The following is a 19,520-nucleotide window of genomic DNA, read 5'->3' as shown; positions in this document are numbered from 1 at the left end:
AGGCTTGTGGGTGGTGGGTGGTGGGAACTGAGGTGGGAGGGCCACACTGGATAGCACGTCCGGCCTTTGATTTTGTTTTAGCCTTGCGTCTGCATTACTTGTTTTACATTTTGAGAAAAGAGCTAATGCAGGTGGGGGAGCTGGGGTGGGGGAAGATGCACAGCGGGGGAGCAGAGAAGGGCACTTCAGGAACAGGGTCCTGGTGGGAGGGACCCCACCAGCCCTGGCTCTGGCCACCACCCCGGCCCATTGTGACCTCCCTGGCTGTGCTCAGGCCTTTGTGACAGGCACTCTTGAAGCAGACCTGTGAGCCATGACACCTAGAGGGCCCTCAATAAGAGGGTTGGCAGGTCGGGCCAGGCTAGAGCCTGGACCTGGGGTTAGGAAGGGGTTACAGGGAGGTATGGAGGGGCCCAAAACCTTGGGCCCCTGTGGCCACTCCCACCCCCAGTGCCCCCAGCCGTCAGCTTCGAGCAGCCACGGAGGATGCCTGGATCCACCCTGCCAGGGGTTTGTAAGGTGGCCCTGCCTGGTGCCTCTCAGTTCCACTCACTCCATAGAGTCGGCCAGGCCTTTCCCACCTCCGGGGGCAGGGAGCGGGGGGCCCAGGGTCGGGGCTGAGGTACCTGGGAACTTTATTGCAAGCGAGGAGGGCGAGATGCAGCGACAGAGACCCAGAGACCCAGCGGGGGCGAGACAAGGACAAGTGGAGACAAGGCTGGGGTGGGGCTGGCCCCTGCACTCGGGACGAGAGCAAGGGGCACCCAGGCAGGGGGGGTCCCCCAGCTCGGGGCCCAGACCCTGCCCGTGCCCGCCCCTGCCGACGGGGTCAGGAACCCCAGCCTCACCCAGGGCAGCCCCCTCCCCGCTCCAGAGCATGCCCCTGGATCCTGCAGAGCAGTCCTTCCTCCAGCTGGAGCAGGAAAACCAGAATCTGGTGAGTGGCGAGCCTGCCGAGGCTCCGGGGCCAGCCCAGGCTCAGAGCGCATCTGTGCAGTGGGCTCACGGCCGTTTGCAGAGCCGAAGCTTCTGCCCTGGCCCGCGCGGCTTCTGTCTCCTGCCCAAGAGGCAGCTGTGACAAGCAGCCCCATCTCTCTGCCCCTCCCCACCCCTCAGAAAAGACAGAACCAGGATCTGCGGGAGCAGCTGGGGGCCCTCCTGGGGCCAGGGCAGCAGTTCCTGCCCCTGTGCCCGGAGCACTCGAGCTGCACGGCCCTGGCCTGGGTAAGTGCATATGGCAGACGCCCGGCCCGGCAGGACGGAGGGCAGTTGTCGGGAATGACCGCGTGACTCCGCGCACCGCAGCTGCGCCCCCGCTCTCCAGCCGGCCCTGAGCGCAGACGCTGCCCACAGCCATGGGGCTGACCCAGGGGCTCTTCCACAGCCCCCCGAGCAGGCCAGTGCCCGGCCCCTGGAGGACAGGGCGCCCTTGCAGCTGCTGCGGCGAGAGATGTGCCGGGGCGAGGAGTCCTTCGTGCAGCAGTCTCAGGTGGGTCCCCGGGCGCCGGACCACGGGAGGGCTCGTGCAGCAGGCGCCGGGGGCCCCGGGGAGGAAGGAGCTGACCCCGTTGGCCCTGCCTGTGCCCGCGCTGTGCCCCTCCCCAGAACGAGCTGCAGCAGATCCGACTGTCCTTTGAGAGGAAGAAGATGGCCATTACCGAGGTGCCCACCTGGCTGGGGTGGGAGGGCCGCTGGGGAACCCACACCTGGCGGGACACCTCCCTGGGCGCCCTGCTCCTTGGAGCATGACCCAGCCTCTCCACTCCCTCCAGGTGTGGGACGGCGTGGCCGAGGTACACATGGCCCTGAACAACCAGGCTACTGGGCTCTTGGTAGGTCCCCAGAGGGTGACCCCCGAGGCTGAGGGGAACAGAGGGTAGGCAGGGGGTGTGGGGGCAGGGCAGCATCGAGAAGCAGGGGGATACGGCAGAGTAGTCAGGGTGAGAGGACTTGTTTTACTTCCTCTGTCCCCCAGAACCTCAAGAAGGACATCCGGGGAGTACTAGACCAGATGGAGGACATTCAGCTGGAGATTCTGGGGTGATGTGCAGGGTCAGGGGCCTGGGGGGGCCTGGCTGAACTGGGAAAGGGGCAGGTGTCCTGGCCAGGATGGGGCGGGGGAATCAACCCCTGACCCTTCCCAGTTCCATTGCACCAGACCAAGGGGGTAGTGCGGGCTGGGGGCAGGTTATACATGGCCCTGACCGCAGCCCACCCCCCCCATCCAGGGAGCGTGCCCAGTGCCGCACCCAGGCCAGGAAGGAACAGCAGATGGCATGCATAGCAGTAAGCCCCCTACCCACACCCTGTCTCAGTCTGGCCTCGCCCTAGAGGCCCCTCTCGGGGAGGGTTTGTGGGCTTCAGTGGAGGAGGCCCCAGGGCAGGAGCCCCAGCAGGAGCCCGCTGACCAGTTATCCCTGAGACATGGCTGCAGGTGCCTGGTCCTGGGTGAGGGAGTGAGGGGTAAGAACCGGCAGCACAGGGACCCCCCCCCCCCCCCCGCCATGGGGGCAGGCTCTGACCCAGCCCCTCCCCTGCAGAAGGCAAGGCCGCAGCTGGGATGTTCCGAGGGCCTCAAAGGCCAGCTCTGGTAGGTGGCTGCGTGAGTGCACGGGCAGGGCTCAGTCCCCTGGGACCGTCCCCGAGGGCACCCCCGCCCCCTGACCACCGCCGCCCGCAGGCTGCTGGCCCTGAGGCTGCTGCTGGGCGCCCTGCTGGCCTGCACCGCTGCCTACGTGTACGTGGTGGACCCCGCGCCCTTCGAGGGGCTGGTGCCCCCCCTGCTGAGCCGCGCCGCTGTCTGGAAGCTCCGGGCCCTGCTGGGCCCGTTCCTGCGCCTGGAGGTGGACGACTTCCTGCCCTTCTAGGCCGGAGGCCCAGCGGCCCCAGCGAGGAGGAGGCCAGGCGGCCAGCGCTGCCCCGGGTGCTCAGCGGCCACGCTGGCCCCTGCCCACGGCACTGCCGCGCCCTGTCCCCGCCAGGAGCTGCGGAGAAGGGTGGAGGCGGGGTCTGTCCTGAGGGCTGGGCCTGCTGCTGGACATATAGTCGTGACACACACAGCGTGTGAGCTTGTTTCCATGGAAACGGGGGCGGGGGTGGCGGGGGCAGGAGGTTTTGCTGCCTTCTGAGGCCAATCTCACACTGAGGGTTCCTTGGGGTGGCGCCCCTGCCTTAGCGCCCATGCCCCATCTGCCCACTGGGCGGTAGCCCCGCCACAGGAAGCCCCCAGCCCACCCCAGGCCACCAGGGAGGGCTCAGAGCAGAGGGTGTCGCAGGAGGGTCTGCACTGTAAGTGAGGACCAGGGGTCCTCCGGCCTCATCCGTGGGGCCGGGCCCAATCAGCAGACCTCAGGGATCATGTTCCGTGACCCGCCCCCCACCTCCGACTTCACACTCCTCACGTAACCCTCTGTCCCTATCTGGCCGAGCACCCCACCCTCCCCACTCTTGACCGGCCACCCCCCCCCACCTCCCACTCCTGTCCCCTCCCCAACCTAGGATCCCTGTCCAGTCCAGCCTCCTGGCACTGCCCCAAGGCTCGGAGGACAGGGGGACCACGTTGGTGGACAGAGCTGTGGAGGTAAACACCAAAAATTTTATTTAGGGCATTAAATTAGGGCGGGGGGGAAAATACCTTTTAGAACAATAGAGAATAGTTCTGTGGCTTGCTCATCCCCAAGTGGGAGAATTAGAGGCACCGCCCAGGCAGGAAAAGGGCTGGCCCGAGCCCCCGCCCTGCCCCTGGGGGCGTCCAGGCCCCCCGCTGGCTGGCAGGGACCGCAGGGCCGTGGGCAGTGGGGCCCTCTGAGCTCCCCCAGGTGCCACATCTCGGAGTGAAAGAATGAAGACTGCCGGGCAGGGCTGGGCAGAGCAGTCACCAGGAACACACTGGACTGGCAGGGTCTCCTCCCCGCCCTGGCAGGGCCCGGATGGCTCACCAGGCTGGCGGCTCCAAGAGGTTAAGGCATCTGTTCATGTGCTGGGTGTGGGGAGGAGGGAGTGCAGTGACCTGCAGGGGCAACCTGAGACCCCCACCCCAGCCCAACCCACCGAGGCCTGGGCTCCCTGGGGAGGAAGTGGTGTCTAAAGTGCTCGGTCAGGCAGGGAGTTCGGGGTGCTGGTCCTAGCCAGCTCCAGGGCCCCTGCCTGGGGAGTGGGACCCCCTGCAGCCGGTGGGGACTTCCTGAGGTGGGTGGGCACAGGGTCACAAGCCCCAGGGGGCTGGGAGTCAGGCAAGGTGCGGCTGGTGGAAAGTGGACCCCCAGCCCCCGGCCCAGGGTCTGTGGCTGCCTGGCTTCCTGGGCTGTCCTCTCGGGCCCCAGAGCTGCCTACTTGGTGTCCCGCTCAGGCCCCGAGAGACTGGGGAAAAGGCTGGAGGCAGCTGAGTGCAGGCGGCACATAGCCCCTCGGGGGGGTACCCCGGCGGCTGGGCTCCAGGGGGCCCGCAGCGGTGGGCGGTCCTCGGGGAGGCCAAGGTGGCATAGGTGCAGGCCGGGGGGCACCCTGGGCTGGCCACGCCGGCCCCATCCGCGGCTGCAGGTGCCGATCCGCCCCCTGGGGGCCGCAGCGTCCCGTGAGAGAGAAGCAGAAAGGTGGAGGTCAGCATGGGGCAGAGCTGCCCAGTGCAGGGTCCAAGGCCCAGCTAGCCTCCCACATTGGGCCAGTCCCTGCCCCAGACTCCCAGTCTTTGCCCTGGCTGGTCTCAGCCCTAAAGAGCCATGGATTCTCAATGCCCCCACCCCCAACATTTGGTGGCAGGTCAGGGGGAGGGGAGGCTCAGGTTGCCAGAAGGTTGAGTTCCAGTGAGTGTAGCTGCAAGGATGCCGCAACGGCCCCCACAGGGCCCTCAGCCAATGGGTGGCCCCATTTGCACCCCCTACTCCATCTCCCCTAAGAGCTCTTGGGTTCCCAGGGGGTCCTGGGACACCTGCAACCCCAACCTTTCTCCAAATGCCCTGTTACCACCAGGGATGATGCAGACCCACGGGAGCCTTGTCAGCCAAAGACCCATCGGCCAGACCCCACCTCCCAAGCTTCCAACTCAGCTTAAGTCAGTGGAAACACCCACGAAGAAGAATGGCCAACCTCTCTCCCAGAGCCTGACCCACTCTGCTCCCCGCCCCCGGAGCCCCCGCATTGCAGCAACAGCCCTAGCCTTGCTCAAGGAAAGGATCGAAATGACTCTTTTTCTTTTTTTAATAAAATTATAGATATATAGATGTAGATATAAAAACATAAAACAGACACAATGCAAGCGGACGCTGCCGTGTGCTTACTCTCGGGTCCCTGGCGCCAGGCAAAACTCTGGCCCCCTCCCCTGTGCTTCCCACGAGGGCGCCGAGGCTCCTGCAGGGCCTGGACTTGGCATGCCTTGGGGTAGGGAATCTCCAGTTTGGCAGGGAGAGGACTCCTGGTCTCATGGGTCCCCTGTGGCAGTGTCCGGCCCGTGCCTGCTCCCACCTGCCTCCCCCCCCCCAACCCCGGTCGCCTCCCACAAGAGCATAAAGCAGAGGTTAAGGCTTCAATGAAAGCGAGTTTCCCAGCAGTGGGGGCAGCGGGGGCCCGAGCGTTAACACATGGGACGTGGCATGGCAGCTCAGCGCACAGACATGGGGACGCACCCACCAGCTGGGCGAGACAGGACACACGGAGCCAAGACCCCACCCACAGCTGGCTGTCTGTCCATCGGCCACCTGTCTGTCAGAACCCAGAGCAATCCCAGAGCTGGGTGCCTGTAGGCTGGGGCTGGACTCCCCGAAGAAGAACTGGCCTGGCCAAGCTACAAGCTTCCAGCGGGTCCCTGAAAGGCAACGAGTTAGGAGCAGCCGGGCGGTGGGGCCTCGGTCCGGTACGGCCAGGGACCCATGGGTGCAGCAGGTGCAGATGTAGTGCACACCCCCTCGCCGCCCCCCCCCACCTGTGGGAGCAGGGGCACCGCCACACAGATCCTGCAGCCCAGCGGCCCTTGGCCCAGCTGCGCCCTGCTGAGCAGATGGGTGGATGGACAGGCGGAAGGAAGAGGGACAGGCTTGTGGAGGCGTGGTCTCTTCCGCTGACGTGTCCACACCAGGCCTGGGCCTCCTTGTCTCCCGGGGCAGAGAAGTCGGGAGGGGAGGGCAGCCGCTGGGGGTCCTGGTCCCCGGGGCTCCACGGCGGATGGATGACAGTCAGTCCTCTCACACTGAGATCTCGTACGTGGTCCCACCCACGCCGGACACCTTCTTAACGAGCGTGTGCCGGGCAGGGCTGGCGGAGGGCCCTGGGGGGCCAGCGGCAGGCCCCAGGCGGGCCAGGCCCGGGGACTGCCCGTTAAGCTTACTTGGGGGGGTCTTCAGCTGAGGGTGGTCCCTGCATCAAAACAAGCACATACACGCACACACACAGTGAACGCGGGACCACAGCATGACAGAGGCCAGCGGAGGACAGAGGACAGAGGACGCGGACGCAGACAAAGCCTGGGGCAGCCCCTGCCTCTGAGCTCAGAAGGTCCCACCCAGAAAATGGGTGGGGGTGCACAGCCTGCAGAGGGAGGGCTATGTTGTCACAGGACAGACGTCAGAATGGCCATCATGCCCCTCCCAGGTCCCTTGGTCCCTCCCACTGGCACAGATCGCAGAGCACAGGGAGGCCAGATGGACGCTGGCCAAGCCCCCAGGCCCTGCATCGTCCTAGTGCCCCAAGCCAGGGAGCCCAGTGGTGACTCTGGTTCCTTCCCTGCTCCCTCCTGGGAAAACGAGAGGCTGTCTCCCTGCCCTCCAGCCTGCCCAGTACTGACCAGTAGCATTTCTGACATCGCGGCCCAAACACCCACGAAGCTGGGAGCTCCTCCCTCCTTCGGCTGCCATCCCACCTCACTGTGCGGCTGCCACCCCCTGGGCCAGCCACATCCACAGCAGGGGCCGGGGCCGCCTCGCCCACTGAGCCCGTGCTCGCGGCAGCACGAGTGACGCCCTGACGACACCCATGCACCCACTGTGGGGCCCAGCACACCCCAGCTGCTCAGCTCGTATACTTGGACCTGACCCTGTGAGGCAGCCGGCCCAGCTTCCTATTACCCACCTGCTGGGAGCCTGGAACCAGCCTGCCCCTCTGGGCCTCAGTTTCCCCATCTCCAAGCAAGGAAGCCCTTACTTCCTGGGGCTAGGAGCACCCAGGACAGCACGTTCTGCTGTGGGATGATGTCCCCCACACTCAGCCTCCTGGACCGACACTGTCTCCAGGGGAAGAAGCCCCAGGGTCCTCCCCTATGCTCGGCTGCACCAGCTGCATGAGAACGTGCAGCCTACAGTGGGCAAATCCTCCTGCCCCACTGTCCTCAGACGTGTCAGGGTGTCCTTGGAGCTGGGCTACCCTCACACAGTCTGGCCAGGGGGGGCCTCCAAGGAGGGTGAGGCCCACGCCCGGAGGCAGCCACTGGCTTCCCAGACACCCCCCGCATGCTCAGCCAAGAGGCCCCACAGGCGGCCGGACACCTGACCTGTGCTGGGAAGCCCCCTGCCCCCCAGCACCCACCTCTGCACGGCCAGCGAGGGTGGCGACTCCGGGAGGTCCGTGTGGATGAAGGCGACAGCTTTGGGGCCTGCATAGGAGGGTGAGCGGGGCGTGCTGGGTGGGGAGGGGGGACCCTGGCGCACCGGGGACCTGTGCGAGCCGCTGCCGGGCCGAGGCCCAGGGGCGTTGTTGTTGGCCAGGTCGGCCTGCAGGGAGGAGGAGGAGGTCCGCGGCGCCCGGCTCACGGCGCTGGCCAGCGAGGACAGCGAAGTCTGCAGTGCGGGGTTGCGGGCGCCGCCGAAGCCGGGCCCCGCCACAAGGTCGTCTCTGGAGCCGTAGCGCAGGGCAGGGCCACGGGGGCCCTCGGACAGCACGCTGGCCTGCTGCAGGCTGTAGGAGCTGGGCGCGTCATAGACGCCCGAGTCGCCGAAGAGCGAGTCGGCCTGAGAGCGCAGCAGCCGCTCCCGCTCCTCTCTGTCCTTGCGCTCCTGGATGGAGGCCATGATGGTCCTGGACAGGTTGTCGTAGCGCACAGGTGAGGGCTCCCGTGGCCGGGGGCCCAGCACCGGGCTGAAGCTACGGGGCGGGGGCCGTGGCGGGTCACCCACCGCCCCCGGGTGCAGGTAGGGCGAGCGGTAGCTGGCCACACCGGCTGTGGCGTGGGCTGGGCACGTGTGGCCGCCGGGAGAGCCGGGGTTAAGCAGACTGTCATAGGACAGGCTGCCATTGCGGTTGGGCAGCGCGTGGGGGGCGAAGATGCTGCGGTGGGGTGTGGGGGGCCCGCCCTCAGAGCGCAGAGGCTGCAGGGCCACGTGGTCCCCACCCCTCCGGCTTGCTGCCTTGAGGCTCAGGGAGCGCAAGGCACCCGAAAAGGTGTCAGCAGCACTGAGTGGCGGGGACGGCGGGTAGGCTGCGTGCAAGCCTCCGGGCGTGTAGTCAGGGAGGTCCAGGCTGGGCTCCGACGCAAAGTCCAGGCTGTGGATGCTGTCTTCCCCCAGTGTCAGGGAGTCAGGGCCAGGGACCTGTGGGGAGAGAGGGCACACGTCTACCACTGCCCGGCCACCCTGCTCCGCCCAGCCACCAGGTGCTCTGTGCCCCGACAGAGGCTACAATTTGGTGACACGTGTAACCGACAAGCTGCTCCTGGAAGTTCTCCATCCCCTAACCACCTCTTCCTTGCCCACCACAGAAGCAAGTGGGGACAGGGTAGACCAGAGCCCCCAGATGCTGCCTCCCCAGGGAAGGCTGGGCACACTTCTCCTGCTCCTACTTCCCCAGGAAAGAGGAGGGGAGCCGTGGGGACAGCCTTGGGAGCTGGACCTTGAGGGGATGTAATAACTACACGGAGAGCCAGAGCCCTCTCCTGGGCACCTCACGGCTGAGGATTGCAGTCGCTGCCATGTAAGAGCAGAGCTAGCTGCTGCATCTACCCAGGGCAGGACCCTCAGAGCCCACATGGGCCAGGACCTCCTGGGGAGGGGCCAGGGGACAGCCACAGCAACAGGGTGGAGGGGCCTCTCTGAGTCTCCGTGAATCGAGGCATGCGGTCACAGGCTTGGGCTGGGGATGAGAGCCTCCAGAACCTCAAAACCCAGAGGGGTTACTGGTAGGGACAAATGTGGCCTTGGGGTACTTGGCCAGAATCCTTGTGGGACCCAGGACAATCCCAGGAAGATGAGGCAGGTGAGGACACCTAAAGCCCCCCATTCCCAAGGAGGGCTGATCGATACCCCTCCCAGGGCAGGACCATGGCATGCTGGCCAAGGAGGCCCAGACCCCCTGCCCAGCCCACAGGGTCCAGAGACGCCGGGTCGAGCAGGACATTGGTCCTGAGGGGAGGTGACCGGTCCAGGCATACTGGCCCAGTCACAGGCTCACCTCTTAGGTGGCCATGAAAGAGGGTGGGCAGCCTGGGAATGCTCAGCGTTCTGGATCATTCCTCAGGCTGTCCAGGGTTGCCAACTGCTCCACAGTGATCGTAGAGTACTTAACACAACTCAGAGAAAATAAATGTACTTTCTTAAACAATCTCAAATTCTTCTGAAGCCTTCCCGTGGGCCTTACAGAGTGACCAATAGTGGAATCCCAGGCATGCTGGCACACACTGCCCCTGGGGGCAGCCGCCTACCAGGCTAGCGGGCAATGCCGGCCAAGGAGCAGGGGCCAGTCAGGACTGCCTGTCCCAGCCCTTCCTTCGTGCATAGCTGGGATGCCCACAGGGTGAGGGCCTGCTGGCGCCCACAAGGCTATGACCCCATGGCCCCAGGGGCAGGGCCTCCTGGGGCGAGTCCTCTAGGAGTGGGACCTCTGGGGACAGGGTCTCCAGGAGGGGCAGAGCAAGACTTCCTGGGGCGGGGCCAGGCCTCCTCACCTGCTCACCAGGCCCGCAGAAGGGCGCCTTGGGACCCGAGGGAAAGGCAGGCCGGAACTTGTACATGGCAGGTGTCGGGGGGCTGGTCCTCTGCGCCGACAGGGCGCTCTCTGGGAAGATGGACCACGGTCAGGCTGGGGTCAGTCCACGTCCCTCCCTCTGTCTGGCCACCCCCACCTCACCAGCACTGCTCGGGCGTGGGGTCTGCAGGTCACCTCCAAACGTGCCGGCCTCCGCCTTGGGGGGCAGTGGCGGCCCCAGATCCAGCGGCTTCTCATCCAGCCGGTCCAGACTGCCCTTGGACTGGGAGGGGGCGTGGTCAGTGGTGGGTAGGGTGTGGGCCAGGGGTGGGGCATAACTGGGGACTCCTCCCTGGGCCCTGGGCCCCGGGGCCCTAGACCATTCTCCAGAATCTACCCAATTCCTCCCACTTCCACTTCTAGGCCCCCTCACACAGAGCTGCTTCCTGCCTTCAAGGGTCTGCCCTTTACCCCATCCCCTAGCTGACCCCACGGCCCCCACCTTGCTGCGGCCCAGGCCAGCCTTCAGCCCGTTGTCACTAAGCTTGACCTTTAGCGGGGCAGCTCGCTCCAGGAGCTCGGGCCGAAGGAAGGGCGGCTTCAGGCGAGCGGCCAGCGGCAGCCGGGGGGGCTCCGCCACGTACCTGCACCAGGGGCAGAGGGGTCAGTAGCCAGGCTTACGTGGCCCGAACGCTCACCAAAGGCAAGGCTGGCCGCACCTGCCAAAGGCAGAGGTTGACCAGGCTGAGGGTCCACACCTGCCCACCCCAAACCCGGCAGAGGCCCCCTGACACCCCGTCCAGGCCTCACCGGGGTGCCAGAGGGCTGCACAGCACGTGCTCCACATTCCCATAGCAGCCTCGGGTGAAGGGGTTCACGCCCCCACGGAACTTCCCCGTCACCTGTGGACATGGGACCCCTCAGCCAGCCTGGCCACCCAGGGTCCGGGCCAAGGCGGACAGGGGGACAGGCAGGGACGGCTGGGGTTCCTCAGAGGCAGGTTGGGCAGGGTCAGCCCGTGGGTGCCCCCCGCCCATTCACCCTGACGGTCCCCACCGGAAACTGTAGAATTTCTGGGCCCTGAGTTACTGGTGGCTGCAGTATCCACAGGCACGGCCCCACACTCCATGCCCTGCGCAGGGTCTCCAGGGCCAGATCCTCCCCCTACGGAAGCTGCGCAGGCCACCTCAGCTGAGGGCTCCAGCAGCCCTTCCCTGACACCACCCCAACACGGTCCTGGTGTAGCCCCGGCCCTCTTGGCCCACAGGGCCCCCTGCATCCCCATCACCATGTGGGCCCTCCTAGGGTCAGCACCTGCTCATTGGTGGTACGCCCCCGAGTGACCAGCACCACGTGGAAGCCAGTGAGGCCGATGACAGGGATGAAGAAGAGGCCAGCCACACACATGACGGCCATACTGGCCCGTTAAGGCCAATGGCCAAAGACAAAAACACGGGGCAGGTGCCTGGGGACGAACGACTCCTGCTGCCACCCAACCTGGGGACTCCCAGGCAGTCACCCCACCGCCCTGCGCCTCAGCTTCCCCTGTGGAATGTGCCCCCGGCCCACACTGTCTTTGCGGTCGAGCCAAGGATACGTGATGGCGGTGTGGGCAGCTCCCAGCCCCTCAGCGTGGTTCAGCACGTAGACCAGGCCAAAGGCGACGACGCCCACCATGTGTGCGCTGAGTGACAGCAGGAACAGGAAGAAGTATCGGTAATTGCGGCGCCCAATGCAGTTGTTGACCCAGGGGCAGTGGTGGTCAAAGTCCTGGGCAGGAGCAGTGAGTCAGGGCACAAGGTGGGGGGCGGGGAGGGGCACGGGGGGCACGGGGCAGACGGGGTGGCAGGACGGTCACCTCTACGCAGTTGTCGCAGACGCTGCAGTGGGAGCAGCGAGGTGGGCGGTAGAAGTGGCAGGTTGCACACCACTTCATACGGACCTGGATGCCCCGCACATCCACGTTCTTGTACAGCGGGGCCCGGAAGTCGTCCTCCTTATCCTCGTCCTCATCCGCTGTGAGCCAGGGCCAGGGGAGGGTGGCAGGAAAGTGACTCTCCTGGCAGGAGAGTCCTTCCCGGATCCCTGCCAGCCCGCCCACCAGGACCCACCCCCGAAAGGCTCTCACACGTCAGCCACTCACACTCTAGTGAAAGGGAGCAGATTACGTGCCCCAGCACAGGGCCCTACCTCGGGGGAAGACGCCAGGGTCCATGAAGGTGGCCATGCTGAAGTTGGCCAGGACAAAGAGGAAGATGATGCCATTGTAGACAGGAACAGCTGGGGACACAGCTCGAGTCAACCATGGGCACCTGCATTGGACAGCAGGGCAGAGCTAGGTCTGGGGGTGCAGCAGATGGGTGGGGATGGGGCGTGGGGACAGATGAATTAGGCATGGCCACACATAGGCAGGCTGGGCCATCGAAGGCCACCATCAGTGCTCAGCGTGGCAGTCAGGGAGGCCACCGCCACCACAGCCCCGCTGGGAGACCCCTACACATCAGCCTGCTGTCTCTCCACTCAACCATCGGGGCTGGGCACCTCGTGCCCGGTAGGTGTGCGGGCTGCCTGCACGCAGACACTGACTCCAGCAACCCTCCCGGTGCCTGTTAGGAATTCACCTCACAGTTGAAGATACTGAGGCTCAGAGAGGCCTGTGGGCCTGGGCTCCCACTTTTAGGAGGGGTGGCAGACTGGAGGCAGGAGTCCAGGATGAGAAATGAGCTCACTCTGCCTGTGTGCTATGACAGACAGAGGCCAGCCCCGGTCCTCATGCAGACCTGTCCCCAGCCCAGCGGGGCCCCTTTGCCAGGGAAAATCTGGGACATGGGGAGCTCCAATTCTCAGTCAGTGAATGCATGGTGGGTGGCAGCCCTGTTTTTCCCTGAGGGGGCAGTCTCAGGGTCTGGGCCACGGGGCACATCTGCATCCAGGAAGCCCCTTCTTTTTAGTTTGTCACCTTACTATCCGTATGACAATGCAGAACACCTGGAGACTCTAGACAAGCATGATACCCCCTCGCCACTCACCATCTCTTACTACCCCCACATCCATGGCTCCAAGGCTGTACCCTCTTCCAGGAAGCCTTCCCAGATTCCTGGCACCCCATAAGGATCACATACACCTCCCTGGTGGGTGCTCCGCCACAGCGAGTGTCCTCTTCCACCCACTGGGGACCTGACCAGAGCCCTCTCTGTGGATCCACCCAGTCCTTGGGCACATAAACTATGGCCCCCTGCCCCGACCCTGCAGCGTGTCCCTGAGTCCATCCACTCGGCTCCCAAAAAGTTCCTCTGGCCTCAGACTCCTGGTCTCTCCCGTGGCTCCTGGCTGCTTTGACAAGTGGAGGGCACCTGGGGGGGTAGTTCCCCTCCCCATACCTAGCCCTTCTGTGGAACTGGAGGGCCAGGGGGATCCCCGCCCAGTAGCCCTGACTGAGGGCATTGTGGCCTCCGGCATCGTGGCCTCCGGCAGGGCGAGCAATGCCCACGGCCTTGCCCACTGCCCCAGTGCACGCCGGCCACGCTGGTGCGCCCACGCCTGTCTTGGCCAGAAGCCAGCCCCACCACCCCAGCAACCACCTCCATGGCAGCAGAAGTTCGCTATTTTTAGTGGAAAGCGAGAGGCTATTTAAAGACTCCACTTCCCACGGCAGCAGGCTCGGCGGCCAGGAGCCGCAAGTTACCCCTTCCTCTTCTCCGGGACCTGCTGTGGAGGAAGATGCACTCCCTGAGGACACAGGTTCCCTCCGCGGGGAGGGCCTTCCCCCACCACCCCTTGCCCAGGCAGCCCAGAGTGCCCACCGGTAGATGCCTTCCACATTCCCCATCCCTGCGTGCTAAAGCGTGGCATACAGATGGTGCTCAACATATGCTGCGGTCTCTGACCCAATCCCATCCAGCAAGGTGCTGGCGGGCCCCTGAGGCATGGTCTGCCTGGCAAGGCGGGGTGGGGGGCAGAGGCCAAAATGCCAGCGGGGACGGGCTCTCCAGGCAAGTGGGAGCTGTCAGCTCAAGAGAAGCAGGAGCTGGGGAGAAGTGGGGGGCTGCAGACCCCGTGCAGGTGGGGCATGCCAGCTCCCCATGGCACCCTCTGGGAAGGGCAGGCTATGTAATCCGCACAAAATGAAAATGCGGGCCCGGTGTTTAAAAAGCATCAAGAATTCCAAGACCATGACAGCAGAGCATTAAAGGCAAGGGTGGGCTCGTGTGCACCTGCGTGGCCCGCACCAGCCGAGCCAGCCTGCTCCGCAAAGGGAGGAGCTCAGAGGTCCTGTGCTGCGCTGGGGCCGGCAGATGTGCGCATACGAGGTGCAGCAAGTGGGTGGGCACTGCCAGCAAGAGGACACGGCGCTGGGGGGAGGGGGGGTGGTCAGAGGGTCCATCCCGGCTGTCCAGGCTTTCCCAGGGGATACTGAGAGCCTGTTGCCCTCCGGTCCTGTGCAGTGAACCACAAAATCTGCCCTTCCAGCTGCAGGGAGTGGGCGCTTCTGTTTCCCTATTTTACAGACAAGGAGTGGGTATAGGACGGCTTGTCACATAGCAAGACCTCGGGGTGCGATTCAAGCTATTATGCAGGCAGGCAGGGACTGAACCCCACAGGCAGCCCCCATACTCACACTGACCAGAGTCTCCCCTGGCCCAGGTAGCCTGTATGCTTTGTCCTCTCTGAGCCTCAATGACTTCCCCCCACCCCCGGGCTGGACAGCTGCCCCGAATGAATGCCTAGGGCTAGAGGGGAGGGGGCGCGACACCTGCACAGCAACGGGGCCATGTTTGGGAATCTGCAAAGTGACAGGGCAATGTCTGCATTGACGTGGTGGGCAGCCTCTGTCCGCTACAGGCACCACCCTTCTGCATGCCTGGGCCACATGTACCAGGGAGAGTGGGCTGGGGCCTTAGCTGGTGTTGGGCAGGCTTGCGGTGGGGGAGGGGGAGAGCAGGTTCTCTAACAGGGACCTGAGCCACTGCCCTGTTGGCCCACCATCACCAGGCCCCCAGGCTCGACTCAGACCCAGGATCAGGCCCTCCCATGCATTCCTGCCCCCCTCATCCTCTCTCAGGGGGCCTTTACGCCCAGGCCATGCCAGAAGGAGGGTCCAAGCCTGGGTCATGCCTAATGAGGACCGGCTCCCTGGCCAGAGCCAGCAGGCACACGCACAGACACGTGTCCCCACGAGCATGCAGGGACACGTGCACGCACACATGTGCAATGCACACACAGACACACAAATATGCTCCCGGACACACATGTGTGAACACATGCCTGGGTACACGTGTACACAGACACACGTGCATACACGACCACATTCAAAAGGCACACGTACGTGAGCACACACCAACATGTGTTGACGAGCAAGACACACGTGCATAAGTGTTTGTGAGAGGGGCGCCTGGGTGGCTCATTCGTTAAGCGTCTGCCTTCGGCTCAGGTCGTGGTCCCAGGGTCCTGGGATTGAGCCCCGCATCAGGCTCCCTGCTCAGCGGGAAGCCTGCTTCTCCCTCTTCCACCCCCTCTGCTTGTGTTCCCTCTCTTGCTGTGTCTCTCTCTGTCAAATAAATAAATAAAATCTTTAAAAAAAAAAATGTTTGTGAGAACAGACCTGCCCACTTGCGCGCGCACACACACACACACACACACACACACGGCCGCACAGGCACACCTGCGCCCTCGTTGATGCACAAACACACTCATATGCACATACGAACACACACAGACATGCCCTTCCTCAAACCGACCCCCTCTCTATGTTCTCTCTGTTCCCCGTGGACCAGGCAAGCGTGAGGACACATGAGGACGTGCCAGTTCTGTGGGCAAGGCGTGGCAGGCAGTCCTGCTCAGTCCACCTTGAGTCTGGCCCAGGCTCCAGGAGGGCCCCTCTGCCCACAGGGACATCACTCCATTCCCACCCAGGGGATGGTATGCCCCAGGCAGGGGTTGGCCACCCCTTGCTGGCTGCAGCCATGCTGTGGGGCCCAGGGCGGGCCTGGGTGGGGGGCCGGCCCAGCTCTGAGGCTGGAAACCCTCCTCCCTATCCAGCCCCCGCCTCCTGAGTGTTAGGGCCACACGCCACTGCCATGGGCCCCACCCAGACTGAGGCCCCAAGTCCGTCTAGCCGGGCAGGGAGACACCACCCAGTGGGGGTGGGCGGTTCTGCAGGGCCAGTATGCGCGCCACAGCTAAATGTGGAATGGAAAATTTTAACTCAGACGTTTTCATTTAAATCGGGTTCTTCATTAACACTGTTTGTGTCTAAGAGTGATGATCACGCATGGGGGCACCCGGGACCAGAGGGTCTGTGGTCACTCTGCCCTGGTCACGCTAGGCTGGGGCCTCTGTCCTCCTGTACCCATCCCAGCCCTGCAGACACCTGAGCAGATGGGGAAACTGAGGCTCAGGCGGCCAAAGATACGGTAGGCCACAGGCAGTGAGGCCTGGCAGGGGGCTCACCCTGTTTCCTTCCTTCCCATGGGGCCCCTGCCAGGGTCTCTGTTCACCTGGGCCTGCCCTTCCACCATCCCATGCTGGGTCTTCCAGCCTGTCTGGGCCTCTGGGCATGGGGAGGGCTCAGGCCCATCCTGGGGACAGACTGTGACGTCCCAGAAGTCAGCCCCCTGGTCCTGGACAGAGACAAGATGGCCCAGCTTGGCCCCAGGTGTTGGTAACCCAAAAGCAGCTGTAGCTTTCTGATGTCTCCAGGTTCCCTGTCATTCTGCCAAGTGGCTCTGGGAGGAGGAAGGGGCTGAGGTGGAGACCTGGCCTGGGGGCTCTTGGAAACCCACTCAGCACCTGACCCAGCCTGGCATTGAGCCACAGTGTGAAGGGCTTCTGGGGCCCAAGGGGACACGACTGTACCAGGAACCCAGGAAGGCTTCCTGGAGGAGAAGGACCTCTGGGAACCTGCCCTTCAGGATGCTCCCCATCCTCTGAGGGAGATGCCCTGACCTCCGGTGATCCTATCCACCCCGCAGCCTCTCCTGGTAACATGTCTGAAAATTCTGCTCGTCCCAGGCCCCTCAGTGAGCTGGGCCGAGGAAGGGGTCCTTGATCTTCTAGGCTCCTGGCTCCCCACCCTGCATGATGTCAGGAGCTGCTGTCAGCAAGGACCTGCCCCAAAGGGGGCAGCTCGTGTTTACTGAACAGAGAGGGGGCCTGGGGCCACGCAGAGTCCAGTGAAGTTCAAGGGGTAAAGGCAGAGAAGAGAGAACCCCGTGGGCGCCTCAAGGGCAGGGTGGAGAAGACACAGGAGTGGGCTGCTCCCTCCTCACTACATGTCTAAGTCTGCAGCAAGCCTGGACCCAGAAAAAGGGTAAAAGTGTGGGTGCTAGGGTGACCAGAGGCCTATCCCAAGGAGGGGACCACTGGGACCCCTGCTTGCCTGGAATTTGGCACACTGTGAATAGTGTCAGTAGGCCTGGTTCACCCCGCAGAACCCCTTTTCAGGAACCCAGTTGCTTTGGGGGACCCTGGTGGAGCCAGGGTCAGGGTTGGCCAGGGTCCCCAGTGGCCTTTTGGCCCGGGGAATATGGCCTCAGGGGTTCAGGGGAGCCCTGCCCTAAGGGTGATCAAAGCTCCCTTGGCTAGATGGTGACTGCCCCTGGCCCCCAGCTGGTGCCCCTGCACCCCCAGCTTGCTGCAGAGGCACATGCCACCTTCTCTCAGGCAGAGTGGGTCACACACAAGGCAGAACACAGGGAAAGGCCTGCAGTGCCCTGAGGGAACCCTGCCCCTTGCTGGGCTGGTGTCCCTGAACCCAGAACCTCAGCTCTGAGAACTGAAGAAGGAAGAACTTGGCAGGGTGCAGGAGCCTCAGCGCCCACATCTTGGGATGGTGAAGTTCATCATAGGACAGCCGTGTAAGGGCCCTCTGAAACCACAGCAAGGGCTTATGACAAGCATGCTACAGAGGAGCTCAGGTGAGCATAGGAGGAGAGGAGAGGAGACAGGAAGACTCCCTGGAGTAGGGCTGATTTCAATTCTTTAAAGATTTATTTCCCTGCATTTCACAAGTTCTTGAAAGACAACACGTATTACTTTCAATGTCAGGGAGGAAAAACACTGAATTGCACTTCGGGAGTGAGAAACCAGGATCAGCAAGTGGACGCCAGGCTACCCCGAAGCACACCTGAGTCCAGGTGTGGGGGACCCCAGGGCCAGGACTGGGCTAAGCCCCACCCCTCCAGAAGACCCTGCACTTGCTGTCCACCTGCCCCTCTCCTCTCTGCCCCACAGCCAGCAGCATCTGAGTAACAAGAACACGCCTGCTTGCCAAAGCCAGAAATAAGCCCGTCCACACAGGCCTTTTTTAAACACGCTCTTGGCAGCCTGTGGCGCCCACCCAGCCCCGGCCTCCAGGTAGGGAGCTCTTGCACCTCCATGGGCACCCAATGCAGACTCGCCATCCTCACAGCTGCTACCCTGACTCTTGCTAAGGCGAAGGGTGCCAAGCCGGCTCCTGCTCACCCCTGCTCCAAGCTCATTTACACTCGGGCTGACCTGCCTCGGAACAGAGACCCCACGGGCTGGGGCCATTTGCAACACCTCCGGTTCCCAGGAAGGCTTGAGCAGTCATTGCTCTAGTCACCTGGGCTGTTTCTCTGGCATGGGACTTGTGGAAGCGGGTGGTCCCAGATCTGCATGGCTGAAGCCTGGAACCCCCACCCCTCCTTGTACCTGAGGTGCCCCACAGCCATGGTGTTGCCAGCAGGCTTATATGTGAGCCAGCCTGTCTCAGGCGAAGAAGTTATGTCTGCATGGGCCCAGGGCCTTGCCTGCCCTCTGTCTCAAGGGTCCCAGTGCCCAACATGGCCAGTGTCCCTGGGTGAGGCCTGGCCTGGGCCCTCCAGCTGCGACCCCGAGCCTTCCGGAGAAGGTCAAGGGAGGGTGTAGGGCACTGCCAGGCCAGCATCAAGGTTGGCTTTGGGGCAGGCACGTGGCAGCCTGGCCAGGCCACACCTACGCGGGAACAACTTGGCTCTGGCCCTGTGCTGGACAACCAGGAGGGGACCCAAGAGCCGCCCTCAGCTCCTTGCTGGAGGGGCTGGTGGCTCTCAGCAGCCCACGTCCCCCCTCGTGCAGCCTGTGGGGAGGGGAGGGCTGCAGCCACACCCTGGCCGGCCACTGCACACACTCCCCTATTTGGGCCCAGCAACTGACACCCAGGGCCTGGCACACTCGTGAGCTGCCCGCCAGGCTCTAGTGTCCCCACACGGATAACTCACCTGTCCCTGGTGCCCCAGTATAGGCACACTCACTGTTTCTGCCTCAGCCCAGATGGGGGGGCTCACATCACCCACAGCCCTGGTGCCAGCCCTGTCGTGCCCAGTCCTCCCCGCCCCTGGCCCCCCTGCCCTGCCCCGCCCGCGGGCCTTGTCCCCCAGGCCTGCCAGGCTGCAACCCCCGCTATACCAGCCCCTGCCCCTTCTGGCCCGGCGGTGGCCGCCTGTGCACCCCCCACCCCCGCCGGTGACGCGGGGGACTCACGTGAACACGAAGAACAGGGTGCTGGAGCCGACCAGCAGCGCGGCGGCCGTGGCCACCGGGATATACTTGGCGGGTTTGAGGCGCGTCCCGGGGCTGCGGGGCATCCTGGGCGCCGCGCCGCCGCATCCCTCCCCTGCCGCCGCCGCCGCCGCCGC

The 19,520-nt window shown here is 64.3% G+C and overlaps 2 protein-coding genes across 5 annotated transcripts; one reads left to right on the top strand and one right to left on the bottom strand.

Annotated features, from left to right (window-relative positions):
- Positions 1 to 403: 403 nt before the first annotated feature.
- On the top strand, positions 404 to 2,867 carry CCDC188 (coiled-coil domain containing 188). Its single transcript, XM_021690878.2, has 9 exons — positions 404 to 937; positions 1,117 to 1,224; positions 1,385 to 1,489; positions 1,606 to 1,662; positions 1,773 to 1,832; positions 1,976 to 2,040; positions 2,229 to 2,286; positions 2,541 to 2,590; positions 2,681 to 2,867. Exons 1-9 carry the CDS (start codon positions 404 to 406, stop codon positions 2,865 to 2,867), a joined length of 1,224 nt encoding a protein of 407 aa, XP_021546553.2.
- Positions 2,868 to 3,952: 1,085 nt separating this feature from the next.
- On the bottom strand, positions 3,953 to 19,492 carry ZDHHC8 (zinc finger DHHC-type palmitoyltransferase 8). 4 transcript variants are annotated; one of them, XM_021690859.2, is made up of 12 exons: positions 19,366 to 19,492; positions 12,073 to 12,194; positions 11,741 to 11,898; positions 11,480 to 11,652; positions 11,197 to 11,299; positions 10,693 to 10,784; positions 10,385 to 10,526; positions 10,045 to 10,165; positions 9,863 to 9,972; positions 7,513 to 8,513; positions 4,333 to 4,554; positions 3,953 to 3,979 (listed from the first exon to the last, which is right to left on the bottom strand). In XM_021690859.2, exons 1-12 carry the CDS (start codon positions 19,467 to 19,469, stop codon positions 3,973 to 3,975), a joined length of 2,355 nt encoding a protein of 784 aa, XP_021546534.1. In that variant the 5' UTR covers positions 19,470 to 19,492; the 3' UTR covers positions 3,953 to 3,972. The 4 variants fall into 4 exon arrangements, with proteins under 4 accessions (XP_021546534.1, XP_044777218.1, XP_044777219.1 ...); XM_044921283.1 differs by having other exon boundaries at positions 10,078 to 10,165; XM_044921284.1 differs by lacking the exon at positions 10,045 to 10,165 and having other exon boundaries at positions 9,871 to 9,972.
- Between the last annotated feature and the right edge of the window lie 28 nt (positions 19,493 to 19,520).

This window comes from Neomonachus schauinslandi, chromosome 14 (genome assembly GCF_002201575.2).
Source record: "Neomonachus schauinslandi chromosome 14, ASM220157v2, whole genome shotgun sequence".
Classification (NCBI taxonomy): Eukaryota; Metazoa; Chordata; class Mammalia; order Carnivora; family Phocidae; genus Neomonachus; species Neomonachus schauinslandi.
Note: the sequence above shows the minus strand (reverse complement) of the source record. Positions and strands in the feature narration are given on the sequence as shown.